Source organism: Protopterus annectens, chromosome 11.part0 (assembly GCF_019279795.1).
Source record: "Protopterus annectens isolate FY-2018-M chromosome 11.part0, PAN1.0, whole genome shotgun sequence".
Taxonomy (NCBI): domain Eukaryota; kingdom Metazoa; phylum Chordata; order Ceratodontiformes; family Protopteridae; genus Protopterus; species Protopterus annectens.
The window spans coordinates 914,216,354-914,229,934 of NC_056745.1; the positions used below are offsets into that span (position 1 = coordinate 914,216,354).

The following is a 13,581-nucleotide window of genomic DNA, read 5'->3' on the forward strand; positions in this document are numbered from 1 at the left end:
TAGTCCCGACTGATGAATCAGTAGGTCTGGGACCTGGTCCAGGAACCATGGACCTTCCAGAGCATGTTTCCGAAGATAGGGAAACCACACTTGACGAGGCCAGTACGGAGCAATTAAGATCATCTTGCTGCCTAAGAGAGATGCCTTTTGAATCACTCTGGGGAGGAGAGGAACTGGAGGAAGGCATAAAGCAGTCCGGTGGGCCAAGGATGGACTAATCGTCCATAGGGCTCTCGAGCCGGGTTAGGGAGAAAAATTCTTTGCACTTCGCATTCAGAGGAGTCGCGAAGAGGTCGCAACACGGAACTCCCCATTCGCTGAAAATCTGCCTTGTAATTGTCATATTCAGAGACCATTCGTGAGGAGAGAGGATGGTTCTGCTCAACCTGTCGGCTATGACATTGGATTTGCCCGGTATGTGAGTAGCCACCAGGAAGCGTTTGGTCGAGACTGCCCATTCCCAAACTCTCATCGCTTCTCTGCAAAGAGGATAGGATCTGGTCCCTCCCTGTTTGTTCAGGTACCAGACAACTGACATGTTGTCTGAGTGAACAGCAATTACGTCCTGAGGGAGGTAATCGTGAAGGGCTCGAAGGGACAGGAGTACTGCCCTCATCTCTAGGATGTTGATGTGGAGAGGGGTCTCTTCCGGGTGCCATTTGCCTTGGACTGACCTGCCCAGGGAATGCCCCCCCCACCCCATCTGGGAGGCGTCCGTGGTCTCAGTGGCCGCCGGATGAGGAAGAACAAAGGGTCATCCCTGGTCCAAATTGGAGGACACTAGCCACCAGCGAAGGTCCTGTTTGCAAGAGTCTGTGATCCATATTAGATGATTGAGAGGGAGTTCCTGAAAGGACCACTGAGTTGAAAGAAGCCACTGGAGGATTCTCATGTGTAACCTTGCCAAGGGAACTAGCAGAACTGTGGCAGACATCGATCCCAATAATTGTAGGACCATTCTGGCTGGGGCTTTGGACCTGGGGAGTAAGGCTCGAACCTGATTTTGAATGGTCTGAATTCTGTCTGCAGGTAGATAGACCCGCATCTGGTTTGAATCTATCTCTACCCCTATGAATCTTATTCTTTGAGATGGCCTTAACACAGACTTTGGCCAATTGAAGGTGATTCCAAGGGAATTGCCCAGTGATATTGTGGCTTGCAGGTTCCGTAGGAGTAGATGCTTAGAGGTGGCAGTTAGGAGCCAGTCGTCTAGGTACGGAAACACCTGGAATCCTAGACTTCTCAGGTGAGCAGTCACTGCTGCCAAGCATTTGGTGAACACCCTGGGGGCTGTGGTGAGACCAAAGGGCAGCGCACGGAACTGAAAATGACTGCCTCCTAGGCTGAAGCGCAAGTGTCTCCTGGACGTTTGATGTATTTTGATATGGTAATACGCGTCCTTGACGTCTATGGAGCACATCCAAACACCTTGCTCCAACAATGGGAGAATGGTTTGTAAAGTGACCATTCGGAACTTGGACTTCTTGACTGAACGGTTTAGGTTGCTTAGGTCCAAAATGGGCCTCAAGTCCCCGGTCTTTTTTGGCACCAAAAAGAATCTTGAGTAAGTCCCTAATCCGATCTGGTCTGCGGGGACCGGTTGGATGACTCCTTTTTGCAGCAGCTTTGAAACTTCTAAGGCTGCGGTATCCCGTTGACTGGGTGGCGGGTCCGGGATTCTTTTGGACTGAGGGGGGGGCAACAGAATGGGATGGAGTAACCTCCGGCGATAATTCGAAGCACCCATCGGTCCTGAGTGATCCCTTCCCAGGCCTTCAGGTGCTTGGCGACCCCGACTGGCTCCGGAGCAGCACAGTCGGGCAATCCCTCAGGGACTATGAAAAGCTGAAGAGCCACGAAAGGACTCGCGGTCTCCAGTGTTGCGAGGGCCTCTGCCGCCTCTGGGACGGCGTCTTCCTGATGAATTTCCCCCTCCTCTGCCTCTGGAGGGGGAACCTTCCTGCTGAGAGGGGTAAGACTTCTGAGATCTACGGAACCACATCTTCCCTCCTCTTTTAGCCTTGGGATAAGGCCGAAAGGGAGTGGAAAATCGTGCCCCTACGGCAGTCAGAGTCTTACCCTCCTGTTCACAGCGGGTAAGTGTGCCTTTCACCTTGGGCCCAAACAGGGAGGACCCATCAAAGGGGGCGTCGGCGAATGAAGACTTGAAGGCCTCCGCGAAATGACACAGGCAGAGCCAGACTTGTCTCCGTAGAGCAATGCCTGTACCCGCCGCTCTACTCGCCCCTTCGGCCGCATATGAAATAAGCCTCATGGATGAGTTCGAAATGGACGACATCGTAGCCAGCTGAGAACCAACCGTCTGGGCCAGCTCCTCAAGCAGGTTACCTAAGAGGGTATCGGATAGCTCCTTAATCAGATCCCTCTGGAATCTCGTAAAGTGCGTCAGGTAGTTCAGAGACCTCAGAGTAAAGGCTGCTGAACTAAGGGTGCGCTTACCGTACCGATCCATGCTCCTAGACTCCTTATTAGGAGGATGGATGGACATAGAAGCCTCTGCTACATCTTGCTGGGTAGCAGATGCCACCACCATAGCATCCACAGCCACACCTTTCGTAAGGAACTCTCTATCTGGGGGCGCCGAAAGAAATTTGTTTGGACGAGCGGGCACCGGTTCCACAGAGTCTGGGTGTTCCCACGCCCTTCGACAGATCAAATCCAAGAGCTCGTCGAAGGGCGGAGACACCCAGGAGGCGGAGGGCTGAGCCCCGAAGGCCTTCAGGAACACCGACTCATCAGCAGAGGGAGGCTTGGACTGCCAGCCGCCTCTTTGTTTTAGGGCTTCTAGGATGTCTGCAAAGGAGACATCATCCGAGGACGACTTGGGGGACCCTTCTGCATCATCGAGATCGGTGTCAGATGTCAAAGACTTGTCAGGGGAGTCAACGTGCTTCCTCTTGCACGTTTTCTTCCTGGGAGGTTCTTCCGAAGAGGCTTCAGAAGGACCTCCAGGAGGGGGAGAAACCCCAGCGGGGGTAACCTGAGGCCCAGGGGCTCCGCTGTCTGCGGACAGGGGGACTGCCAATGACCCAGTCTCCAAATGTAGGGAAGGAGCTGGGGAAACTGTGGAGGTAGCCAATGAAGATTTGGCTAGAGCACTCCTCATAGCCCTGAAGGCGGGACCACCAGAATCCTGGGAAGGTCCCCCCTCCGTGGCCACGACAGTGGACGGTACTCCCGCCGCCGACGCACCAAGAGGAAGACTTGGGACCGAAGGCATCAATCCCGAAGCCTCCCCCCCCAGGGCCGAAGGAAGAAGTCCGTGCACTGAACTCCGACCCGAGCCGGAGTCGGAGCAAGGGTCGGGCCTGACCCTAACACCTCCACTGGTTCCACCAACACCTGCTCCAACGGTGCCAAAGCTGTTGGAGGAGGAAGTACAGTAGGGGGGTGGACCATCAGCTCCGAAGCCAACTGGGCTGGAGCCGAAACCATCTTTTGGAACACCGGAGACTGGAAGAGTCGAAGGAGCACCCTGTCGATGTCTGAACGGGCCCGAACCGATTTCTCCATCGGCTCCGAAGGGCTCGGGGACCGGCTCCGAAAGGACTCAACTATTATCGGCTCCGAGGAAACCTTCAAGGAAATTTACCTCGGCGCCGATAAGGACTTCGTCTCCGAGGGGGAAGAGTCTGAGCTGATGGAGAAGTCTGCTTAGCTTTCTTAGCCGTCGGTTCCGACTGACAGGTCGGAGCCGGCGCTTTCCTCTTCTTAGAAGGAGACGGAGAGGAAGATAAAGCCTCCTCGAAAGAAGGCTTGATTAATCCTTTGAGGATTAATTTGTTTTTCCTCTCCTGGAGGACTCGGGAGGAAAACGCATGGCATACACTGCACGATTCCTGCAGATGTTTGGCGCCAAGACAATAGACGCACGAGGAGTGGTCGTCCGTTATGGACATTTTGAACCCACACCTCGTGCACTTTTTAAACCCGGAGGGTTTATGTTCTTTAGACATAGTCCTACAAGAAAAACAGACCACAACAGTAAACTTAAGGGTTTGACACAGGAACAAAAGTATGCCACTAAGTCAGAAATATTTAAACTGAAAAACTTTTTTTTTTTTTTTTTTTTTTACACAGAAAGTGAGAAAGAGAAAGGGGAAAACAAGGAGGGTCAAGACCCTCCAACTCAAACGGGTACTTGACCCACACACAACCACTGAGAAGTAGTAACCACAGGGAAGGCCCCTCTAACTTAAACGGAACCTTCTCTGACAGGAAATTATACTAAAAATTCAATCAAACTGCCAGAAACACACTCGTACACAAAGAATAGCTGTTAAAACAGCTTTTGGGTTTAAATGAAGCAAATACTGACAGGAAAAAAGACTATATATATAGTACTTAGCCCAGCCAATGTTGAGACCACGTCCAAGCTCTGTAAGCGGCAAACGAGATCTGGGGGATTAGTGGTGGTGCATCCTGGGATAAAGATAGCTCAGCCAATTAGAGGCCTCGCTCTATAGCATAAGCGTGCCGAGTCGGAGCCGAGGGATCGGCTCCGAATCCATCAGTCAGAATGTAGGCGAGATAGGATCACATAACATCCCAGTTTTATCATAATCTAGTTGCATGAAGGCAAGATATGCATGATAACATTTACAAGATACATGATACATGCTAGATAACGTTTCAATATTAATAAATCAGAACTCCAGTCCAAATCACTGAGTATTTTGGACTGGGTCTGGAAATTCTATCCGATCTGGTCACATAAAAGCTTTGACTGCGCTTAGCAACAGGGACAGCCTCTTGGTAATTTTTATGAATAGGAACTTTGGGGATTGCATCACGATTACTTGAGGTAAGTACTGTCTTCTGAACAAGTGTAGGGTCTCTCTCAGAAATGGACTCTTTGGCACAGACAATCTGCTGCATCACTGGTTCAGAGACTGGAAGCACGTCTTTGGTTCCTTCTGAAATCCATTCCTTCCGAATGTACAATACAAGATCTTGGTTCTTTCATTAGATGTTTGCATTGTTATGATCTCTCCTTGTCTTAATGGTCTAAGCGGTTTGTTAGATTTATTGTAGTACAACTTTTGTGACTTATTTTTTTTGAAACGTTGAGTCTTGACCACTCTGGTGTTCTTGGCATTTGGAATCAATAGCTGTTTACTGATTGGCAAGGTTGTTCTGGTCTGCCTAGATATTACAGATATTAATCTCTGAGCAGGTGAACCAAGCAAGTTATCTCGGGGAATGTTTCTGAGACTAAAAGAAAAACATTGATACTATCGCTCTTGGTTTTCTCTAACAAACATCTCACACTTTAAACTGCATGCTCAGCTAATCCATTGGACTGTGGATACTCAGGACTACTAGTAACATGGATAAAGTCCCAAGACTCAGCAAATTTCTTGAACTGCTGACTTGTAAACCATACATCATTGTCAGGTACAACTGTGTGTGGACTACCACGGACAGTAAAATGTCTCTCCAATTTTGTGATGACAGTGCTAGATGTTAAGTTAGGAAGAAGGTCAATTTCAAACCAATGCGAGTAAGAGTCTACTAACAATAAGTAATGTTGACCATTCCATTTGAAAATATCAGTAGCAACCATCAGTCATGGTAATTCAGGAGTCTGGTTTAGCTGAAGTGGTTCTTTTTGTTGATGCAATTTGGTACTACTGCAAATAGAACATGCTTGAGTTTCCTTCTCTATATCTTTTGACACAGAAGTCCAAAATATTATGCCTCTTGTCCTTCTTTTGGTTGAATCAGTACCCGGGTGACCACGATGCAAAATCTATATATACTGTTGTAATGCTTAAGGAATAAGTACTTTAGGACCTTTCATGATGAGTTCATCTTCCATTATGAGCTCGCCTCGGCAAGGAAAATACTTCTATATGTCAAGTGGTGAACTGTTTTGTCGTACTGGCTATCCTTGACTGATAAAATATTTCTGCTTCTGAACAACAAGGTCTATAACTGTGTAATTTCTGAGTTCATCACGATGTGATGAGGAAAAAAATTTGACATCCATGACTTCAAAGTCTGCTTTCTCCTCGTCATGCTGTTCTGCTGTTTGCCTATGTGCCCTTGACAAAGTATCTGCAAGATAAAGATATTTGCCTACTTTATAAACAATACTGAAATTCTACTTTTGCAGTTTTAACATCATGCGTTGCAGACATGCAGGGGCTGAATGCATTGGCTTTTTCAGAACTGTCACTAGAGGTTGGTGAAAAGTCTCTATTTGAACAGGTTTGCCATAAACAATCATGGAACTTCGAAGATGCGAACACTACTGCCAAAAGCTCTTTTTTAATTTGCGCATACTGCATCTCAGTTTGGGTTAGAATTTTGAATGCATATGCTACTGGTATGCCTTCTTAAAAACGTCACATGAAATAGTTGCTGGTTTGTGAACATCATAATATCTCAGTGAGAGTAGACTGGCAATTTTCTGTTTCAGCACATCAAATGCTCTTTGATGTTGGGCTAACCAGGACCAATTTACATTTTTGAGAGTCATCCCTCTTAATGGTGCTGAAAGGTCACTCAGGTCTGGGATGAATTTTCCTAAATAGTTGACCACACCTAGAAAATGTTGCAAAGATGTGACACAGTTCATGCTTAGACAGATCAGGTTGTAAGCCACAACTAGTAAACAAATGACCACATAAGTAACTTCTTCTCAGCTTGAGTTTACATTTCTGAGGATTCAGATTAAGACTTGCTTCATGTACACCAGTCTAAAACTTTCTTGAGGTTTCTATCATGCTTGTTTTCACCACTGCCCCCTACAATAATGTTGTTTACTAAGATACCACATAGATAACCTAAAAAAATTTGCTCCATTGCATACTGAAATACTTCACTGGCAGAACTTATCCCAAATGGCATTTTCAAGAATCTGTTATCTACCAAATGGTGTACTGACAGTGGTTAACAATGAAGACGTGTGATCCAATGAAATATGCCAAAATTAACTTTTTGCATCTAAGGTTGAAAAAATAGTGGCATTTGGCATAACAGCTGCTGCTACTTCTATTGTGCGCATCACATGATGAGAACGTTTAAGTGCTCTGTTTAAATCTATGGGATCTACAAATATTCAAATATCATCTGAGCTTTTCTTATGAGCTACAACCATGGAGGATACCCATTCAGTTGGTTCTTTGACTGGAGTTAACAGACACTTAAATTCCACTTTGCTCTGCACTGCTACCGGAACCTTCCTGGCTGATCTGACAAATGGGCTTACTTCATGGTTTAACTTCATGGAATGTGTGACTGGTAGTTTACCAAGCCCGTCTTCGAACCACAAAAAATATTCTGTGTAAAGCCATCATGCTGGTTCCGATTTTATATAGTGGACCTCCTTATTAAATGAAATCAGTCCCATTCTGAAACTGTCTTTGAGGCTTAACAGTGACTGCACATGTCTTTTGACTACGTAAAACTGCAAGTCATAGCTCTTCCCAGCAGAAAGGCATGTGGGAACTACTGTACCATCAGTTTGTATCTCTTCACCACCATAAGCAACGGAGTTTCGCACACTTTGCTGAATCAAGTTTCTCACCAGCTTTTACTTTGGCAAACATTTTGGCTGATATAACATTACACTTGGACCCAGTGTCTACTTTAAGCTCTACAGTTTTCCCATTAATCCAAACAGAGACAAACTATTTCACTCTTTGCTGCCAAATGATAGCTTATTGCGTTAACAGTTTCATCAATCACTGAGACACCATCAAAATAAAAATGCTCACGGCTTTCTAACTGATTTACTTGCTTCTTTGGATGCTCTCTTTTAATAAAAGTATGTGCCACCTTAAGACTTGCAAAGCCTTTTGAAATGATTCCACTTTTTACATTTGTGACATTGCTAAGTATTCTTCTCGTTTAGGTTCATGGTTGCCTCCACAATTACAACAGTTAACAATAAGGTTTGTTTGTTGTAGCCGCATTCAGTTTATGGTTAGAGTTAGAAGCTGCCACACCCTCTGGTTTATATCTCCGTTCGCACCCAATTTTATGTTGCAAACTGTCAACATTCACACTGTTAGTTACTGCAAGCACATTTTTCTCATTCATAAGCACATTTGTGTGCCTTCCTGTAAGCTCATATATTTGACAAATCTCTCTGGCATTGCTCAACATTAAATCACTATCTCGAAGCAAAATCTTTCTCAATGTATCACTATTAACACCACACATAAGTCTGTCCTCTAATAACTCATCTTGCAAATCACCAAATCTACACGTTTTAGCTTTACTTCTCAAGTCAGTAATATATGCTGTTACAGTTTCACCAGGCTTTTAATTTCTTGTGTAAAACATGTGCCTGTCCATTGTAATATTCATTTGAGGGTTACCCATTTCTCTAAATTTACCTTATAAGCACTCAAGGTTTTCCCACGTTTCAGCTTGTATCACAATATGGTGGTTCCCCCTCCATTGCATACATGGCAGGAGCATACACAAATGAACATTCGCTCTGAATGGCTACCGAGCCTGCTAGATTAAGAAGTATGAAGTCTTTTGTACGTGCGTCTATCAGAAAAAGGAGCCTGTATGAAAATATCATATTCTTTCTCAAACACACTCCAATTCTCAGCAATATTATCAAACACCACTGGTTCATGTCTGTGAAATCCCTCTGCCATAACAACAAAATAAATTTAAACATAAGCATAGGTACTTGCAATTATGTTCAAACACACAACAATCAGTTTGAAAAGGCTTCACTTTGACACTGCAAACACTGTGAACATTCCAGAAACTCTAGACACTTCAAATAGCTTTAATTAATGCGAAAGAGTAGTACATTGTGAAAAATGTGGTCATTTTAGCCTTTCCGTACATTTTAACACTTTGGAAATTATTTCAAACACTTTTGTATTTATTTCGAATACTTTTATCAGTATGTCTCAATTTCGGAGATTTTGATTATCTCAGTAATTATTTTGAATGTTTTGCCACTTATTCGATAACTGAAAAATCATTTAAATGAATGTAAGTACCTCTGAATAACAGATGACCTGTTTTTGAGTTAATTCCTCCACTTTTAACGGTGTGCCTCATGGGTCTGTGTGTTGCTTCAACTTTGTATCTCACTTCTAACACCATGTCGCTTGTCTCATGCATTCAAAAGAGAAGATGAAGTGCTGTATGGGTTCAAGATATTTACTGTACATAAACATGTCACGAACTGTAATTAGAACTTGTATTTAAGCTAACTGATTCACTCATTACTTCAAACACACTAGCATGTGCATCTCTATTCATGACTGCATTCACTCTGTCTGACTGTACAAAGTGGCACTGTTTTTGTACGTACTCGGTACTTGTATGCATGTGCTATCTAGCTCCAGTGGCTGAATAGGATCAATACACTCAATGATCTATAGCTACATACCTAACTGCATGCTTGTGTTGCTCACTCTCTATAAGCTCCACAAAAAAATACAGAGGCAAAGACATGGTCCCATTAAAATTTCCAAGATGAACCCTCCAAAATGCAAAATCCTTCCCACTATTATCACGTTCTTCTATAATCCAAACTTGGTCCCCTACACTGGACATCAGAAGCTCAATTAATACTCTACATCCATTCCAAAAAGCTTCCAGGATGTTTATAAACTTCATAGAAATAGATAAAGAAGCCAAAACCAGAGTTGCACAACAAAAAATACACAAGTGCACATCTAACAAATAGGAATATAACTAGGTACAGCTGTGAAAATAGAAGTGTGACGTGAAAACAATTGCTACAGAAGATCTTAGAGGGATAAAGTAATGTGGTAAAGAAGAGAAAATTCAAATCAGATACTTGGATACAAAGCAAGAGGAACTACTGTTAGGAGAGGAGACAGTTCAGCATAGTAGACATCACTGGTGCAACAGGCAGCTAAGTACAGTGTGTGTGGTTCTTGACTGACTAACTTCATATGGACAGTGACAGTATTAACAATGCAAAGTAGCAGGCACTACCTAGTGCCAATGTACATGTAACTAATTCCTACCTTGGTAGTCCTCCTGCTCTTGTCTTTCATTAATATCTAAAGTGAGTTTCTTCATTCGCATTCTTTCTTCCTGTTCAGCCTGCTGCTGACTCCAGTGATTTGCAGCGAGATGTGAAGACATTGGAACATTCAGAATCTTATACTAAAATAAAAATGAAGTAAGCAATGCATTAACATCACTCCACAAAGTACTTAAACATAAATGCACAAACAAAACAATTAAATCTGTTTTACATGAAGCTGAATCCACATATAAAACACAATGACTATATGTATCAAAAATAAATTAAATAAACTAGTTCTGGCAAAGTTAAATTGAATAAGAAAATATTCTGTCTTAGTAGTTTATGACGTTCAATCTCAGAACTGCTATATGTACTATAACTATTCCAATTCATTCTCCAGTTACCTGCTCAAACTAACTCAGGATCATAAGTGAAACAGAGCTTATCAAGGCACCATGAAGCAGGCAAGTCTAACAAGGATGGAACACCAGTCCATAACAGGAAACACACATATATTACACAAGGCATGCAGACCTACAGACAAATCTGAAGGATCACCAACTGACCTATGGCAAGCCAACACCATGTGGGACGAAACCAAAGCATCCACTGAAAACTCACTCGAACAAAGGGAGGATGCGCAGATAAATGAAGATAAGTGTTGTGGAAAATACTGTTATGTAAAACATGCATAAAAGAAAGCTATAAAACGTTTCTTACAGCATATACAACAAAAGAGAAGCTGCATTACTATTACTATATGTCAGGATTCCAGGCACATGTTTTAATGGGTGGAGATGGCTCACCACTGATGCCAGCTCTCAGCCATGATGCATCTGTACGAGAGTCAAATTTCACACATGCCCTCCAATTCCTTTTCTGTACAACTGTCTCCATCCAAAGGCTACTCCAAGAATAGAGAAGTCACATGACATCACATACAGACACCATCATGGAATACATGGTCATAATGAATTACTAGTCAGAGTAAAATTATTTATTTGAGATGACATGCACAATTCATTGTACTATGCGATAGGATACTTGCACTGTAGCCATAGAACTATTATCACTACAACAATTCCTGAACAAACTCAGGAAGTAGCTATGGCCCTAGCAGAAAGAGCTTCTGGCATATCTGAAAGACTTTTCTTGTAGTCAGAACAGGCATGAAAACCACCTGGCCAAGGTAACCTTGAACACTTTTTGACCTGCACTGCCCAGTGCAGATGAGACAAAAGTCCGATAACCCTTTCTAATGTCCTTAGTTTAGCGGACATAAAATTTTAGCTAGTGCACATCCAGACAGTGCAGCAAATACTCCCCTCTGCAGGAAAAAATACTGGTTACTTTTTGTGGCTACACTGGGAATAAAGGTAAGGTTAATGTATAGACGCACATTCTTTATGAAAAAAAAATGCTGCAGTTTGGAGAAAGGGTTTGAAGTTCTGAAACCCTTTTGGCTTATGTGAGCTGCTACTAGAAAAATGTTTCCCAAGAAAAGAACATGAGCTCAACTGAAGCTGCTGGTTCAAAAGGAGGCAGTGTTAGTTTTTCCAACATAGGCTTCAGATCTCAAAGGACAATGGTTTCCTTGAAGCTGGTCAGGAAGGCACTGCAAACTTTTAAAGATGTAAGAAAGAAAGAATGATGATCCTAATGAAAATACAAAATAGCTGCTAAACATACTCTGACTGTAGAAAGACAGAAGCTTGGCAAAAACGTGCAACAAAAACTGTGTCAGAATAGGAGCCATGCAGGGATCAAGATCTTGGCTAGTGCTCAAACTGGATTTTTTTGTCCATTTAACTTCTGTAGAATTTACTGTCAGAGGGGCTCTGAGCAGCTGTAAGGATCTGGACCTATCTAGGTGCGTAAGCTGGGTCGATGGCCATCAGTGCAAATGGAGAAACCATGCAGCTAGTCTGTGGGACTGAAGGTCCTGGCTTTTCGGAGAGATGGGAGTACAGACTCCTTAGAGGTCTTTGAAGAGGGCTTGTTACTTGTCTGTCCAATACAGGGTTTTGAGAATGGCCATGGCCTTGTGCTGCCTGACTTTCTTAAGAACTTTTATTCCAAGGGGAAATGAAAATAATAAAGAAGGCCTAATGACCACTGCTGGACCAAAGCATACTGCAATGTCTACCACTGTTGAAGAATAAGGGAGAAGTAACTGCTGCACTTGGTACTCCTTGGGGATGCAAAGAAGTTAAACCACGGCTTCCCAAGTTGTGGGAAGATGGCCTTTGCCACTGAATGAAGGACCATTCTACAGGCATCAGTAAACATCAGCTGAGAATGCCCATTAGGGGGCTGGTATGACCAGGAATGCATGTTGCTATCAAAAAGGGCTGAATCAACATCTCCTATTCCCACCATAACCTCATGGCATCTCAACACAGGTGACAGGAGTGGTTTTCGGGTCTATATTATGTTATCGAAAATTCAGTTCAGTGGACTGCATCTATATCGGAAATGAAGTTCAGCGAACTGTTAATGGTGAGACTGCAGTACAGTGAAGATTGGAAAATTTGCCCCTTCCTCACTGTAGTGTGATCTCGGAGTTGATATATATAATTAGCGGGGGTGGGTGGCACAGCCCCCCACAAGAACGAATTTGCTGAACTGCATTTCCAATGTAGATGCAGTTTTCGATAACATAATATAGACCCATGGTTTTCACCACCCTCCCAAAATTTATTGATGTACCAAGGTACATTTAAGATCTATTTTAGCTTTTTATAAGGGTCCTCACTTTTCAGGTTTGCAATACTTCTTTAAGAAGTTATCAGCAAAAGTTCTTAGATGAGTGCAAAACTTCTCTCCATCAGCACATTCAGGAAAGGGGTTCTGCACAGCGTGCAACATAAAAAGGATCACCCTCTCTAGGGAATATGTGTGGACAGGACTTTTCCTGTAACCAAGTGTCTTGAACCAGCTACTCTGAACAATGACCCTTCTACTCCAAGGCAGAAACATCTATGGTGATTAACACACACAGAGAGGGGGAGAAAAGAGACTGACCTGAGATATAATGTCCAGAAAAGTTAACCATAGCAGATGATAGTAAACCTAAGAAATTTGAATTGGAAAGTATACGGACTCTACCACATTAAACTACTGGAACCTGTCAGTTGAAGAGCACTTATGTAGTATGTGGCAAAGGAGTCAAAGAAAATCATCTCTGCCTGACCTAGAATCATGAGGCAGTAAACAGCCATGACTGTAGGAAGAGTTGAGAGGATATGAATGGTGGACTGAAACTTCAAATTTCTGCCTGGTGAAAGACTGACAATACACACGGCAGTTGATGAAAATCTGTACCTGTTACAGCTACATTTGTAGCTTCAGTTATGTTCACCAATACCACCAAAGACTGGGAACATCTGGTGCAGGTAGCCCCTTGCTTTCATCAATGAATCACTTGTTGAGGCTGCCAGGGGCTAATCACTGAAGTAAGAGAAAACTCTTGCCCTATACAACCCGATATAAGCTACAAAAGTCACCATGCATTTGCTAAACATCCAGGGGATGGTGGTGAGACAAAAGATCATGGCACTGAATTGACAAAGCCC

The 13,581-nt window shown here is 43.5% G+C and overlaps 1 protein-coding gene across 2 annotated transcripts in view; it reads right to left on the bottom strand.

Moving 5' to 3' along the window:
• UPF2 (UPF2 regulator of nonsense mediated mRNA decay) overlaps positions 1 to 13,581 on the bottom strand; it is a 2,519,933-nt gene that overhangs the window by 282,096 nt on the left and 2,224,256 nt on the right. For both annotated transcript variants that reach the window (XM_044088310.1, XM_044088311.1), the window contains exon 20: positions 10,002 to 10,143. In XM_044088310.1, the coding sequence (XP_043944245.1) occupies positions 10,002 to 10,143 (142 nt within the window). The remainder of the gene's footprint in view (positions 1 to 10,001; positions 10,144 to 13,581) is intronic.